The 2,691-nt window shown below is 58.6% G+C and overlaps 1 protein-coding gene across 1 annotated transcript in view; it reads left to right on the forward strand.

The window, feature by feature from the left end:
• Positions 1-1,145: 1,145 nt before the first annotated feature.
• LOC124484423 (E3 ubiquitin-protein ligase RNF38-like) overlaps positions 1,146-2,691 on the forward strand; it is a gene marked incomplete at its 5' end in the record, with an annotated part of 5,863 nt that continues 4,317 nt past the window's right edge. The window contains 6 exon segments of the mRNA XM_047045328.1: positions 1,146-1,244; positions 1,246-1,293; positions 1,872-2,028; positions 2,263-2,333; positions 2,335-2,453; positions 2,609-2,667. Coding sequence (XP_046901284.1) covers positions 1,146-1,244; positions 1,246-1,293; positions 1,872-2,028; positions 2,263-2,333; positions 2,335-2,453; positions 2,609-2,667 — 553 coding nt within the window.

The raw sequence follows: 2,691 nt of genomic DNA on the forward strand, positions 1-2,691 counted from the left end.
GACTGTGTGTGTGTGTGTGAGTAAGATGTCTGTCATGCACTGACTCGCAGATGACTATGGTATGTGTAGTATGATTCGCTCATGGTAAGATTGTGTTTGCTTGTGAGAGCACTTTTAGTGACTCACTTCACAGTAGACATAGTTTAGGGGAGATGATTCTCTACAGTGAGTAAAAGTAGCCGTGTGTCATTTCACTGGTTTCAACGACTTTCCAATCTCCAAGGGTGTGTGTGACTAGCAGAGCAGAACATGGTGTGTTTGTGTTTGCGTGCTATTAAAGTTCACTTCCAAGAAAGTGCCTCTTGGGTAATAGATTGCAGAGATGTCAGAGTCACACGTGTATACACCCTCACACGCACCTCACACACCCAATGCCATGAGTGAGGTGATCAGGGGAGTGTCTTATTGCCCAACCCCATCTTCGAGTAAGGGGGTGCCGCGTAACCACGGTGATAGGGATGGATGTGTCAGAATGGATGTGCGAGATGATGGAAATAATCCAGTCTCCCCTCTCTCTCCCCACAGAGTGAGGACAGCCCCAGCCCCAAGCGCCAACGGCTCTCCGGCCAATCGTGTTGGACCTGTCCTCCGTGCCCCGCCCTCCACCCCCTCCGCCCCCCATGCGGCCCTGGGAGTTGCCGCCCAGCCGGAGGCCGCACCCCTTCCCCCACCACCCCCCCCACTACCCCCCGGAGCGCTGCCTCACTCCCGCCCGCCACCGACGGAGGTAGGCCACGCCCCTGGACCTGATGTGTGTGTGACTGACTGCACTTCGAGGTCTGTTGAACACAGGAATGACCCTCTTGCCTTTTTTTCCCTCCCTCCCTCCCTCCCTCCCTCCCTCCCTCCCTCCCTCCCTCCCTCCCTCCCTCCCTCCATCCCTAGCCCACCGGCCCGACGCCAGCGAGGCCGCCTGTCCCCGCCCCCCACGCCACGTGCCCCCCCCACCACCCCTCCCCTCCGGGGGCTCGTGTAGGAGGAGGTGGAGGGCTACCCCCGACCTCCGTCAGGACGAGAACTACCCGCCTGCATCACCACCCGTCTCCCCCCCCACCCTCCACACCACCCCTCCACCCTCACCTCTCCCACCACCCCTCCTCGCCCTGCCTGCCCCATCCAGGCTACCAGCCCCAGCCCCAGTCAGCCTACGGCGGCAGCCTTCCGGTGGCGGGGGCGCCGAGGAGCCTCGAGCCTTCCACCCCCCGGCGCTGTCGCCGCGGCTACTGCACCCGGCCGCCCACGCTCACCACACGCAGCAGCCAGGGAGCCATGGTGATGGACCTCCATGAACAGGTGTGTGTGTCACGCAGTGCATTGGATGTGTATTGGGATCCTTCCTGGTCGTTACAAAATGACGTGTTGACTTGATGTCGTTGAAGAATATAGCTGTTCGCTTCTATCAAACATGTAATTCGCTCCCTGTCACTGGGGTGTGTTTGGGTGGATTCATGCTGTGAATTAAAACCCCCCTGTCTCTCTCCCGTGTCTCTCTCCCTGTCTCTCTCCCTCCCTGTCTCTCTCCCCCCCTGTCTCTCTCTCTCCCTGTCTCTCTCCCTGTCTCTCTCCCTCCCTGTCTCTCTCCCTGTTTCTCTCCCTGTCTCTCTCTCTCCCTGTTTCTTCTCCCTGTCTCTCCCTCCCTGTTCTCTCCTCCCTGTTCTCTCTCCCCTGTCTCTCTCCCTCCCTGTCTCTCTCCCTGTCTCTCTCTCTCTCCCTGTCTCTCTCCTCCCTGTTCTCTCCTCCCCCCTGTCTCTCTCTCTCCCTGTCTCTCTCTCTCCCTGTTTCTCTCCCTGTCCTCCCCCCCCTGTCTCTCTCTCTCCTTGTCTCTCTCTCTCCCTGTTTCTCTGCCTGTCTCTCTCCCTCCCTTCCTCCAGTTGCAACAGGGTACCGTCCCCGTCTCGTACACGGTGACCCGGTCCCCGCCCCACGGCTTAGCCCCGCCCCTGTGCACGGGGCAGCACCTCCCCCAGGCCTGCTCCTCCCAGCCACAGGTGCCCCCCTGCAGCGTGGTGTTCAGCACCCGGACAGCACTACCACCCGGTAAGTGTGTGTGTGGCCGTCAGGGCGTTTACAAGAGGTTCTGTGTCTTGTTCATTGTCTCTGCCCTGTAGTTTTTTTGTAACTCGTTGGTTAAGCCTGCCCTCATGTGGCCAAATGTGGTAACATTAATATAATGTATACCTTGGAAATAAATCTCTCCTCTCTCTGTCTCTCTCTCTCTCCTCTCTCTTTCTGTCTGTCTCCTCTCTCTTTCTGTGTCTCTCTCTGTGTGTCTCTCTCTCTCTCAGATGTTGCAGGCCTGCTCAGTGCAGCACCTGCCGGTCCCTATGCCTTCCCCTCCCTCCTCTCAGCGACCCCCCCTTCCTGCTCCACCCCCCCCACCTCTCGCACCACCCGTCCCACCATCTACCCCCGCCGGGGCACTTCCTGCCCTTCCAGACACAACAGCCCCGATCGTGAGACAAGGACACTCTGCACTGCTGTGTTGTGGAGTACAGATGCAGGATTAGCATGACGTGTCCAAAACACCTGTAAACACACACCAGCATAGTTTCACCACTATCTCCTTCAAAAGCACATAATAACCCTTTGTCGTGTGTGTGTGTGTTAGCCCTTTACAGAGAATCGAGAACGAGGTGGAGCTTCTGGGGGAGCACCTGTCGGTGGGGGGTTCAACTACCCCCACGGGGGCTC

This window comes from Hypomesus transpacificus, chromosome 22 (assembly GCF_021917145.1).
Source record: "Hypomesus transpacificus isolate Combined female chromosome 22, fHypTra1, whole genome shotgun sequence".
In the NCBI taxonomy this organism is placed as follows: domain Eukaryota; kingdom Metazoa; phylum Chordata; class Actinopteri; order Osmeriformes; family Osmeridae; genus Hypomesus; species Hypomesus transpacificus.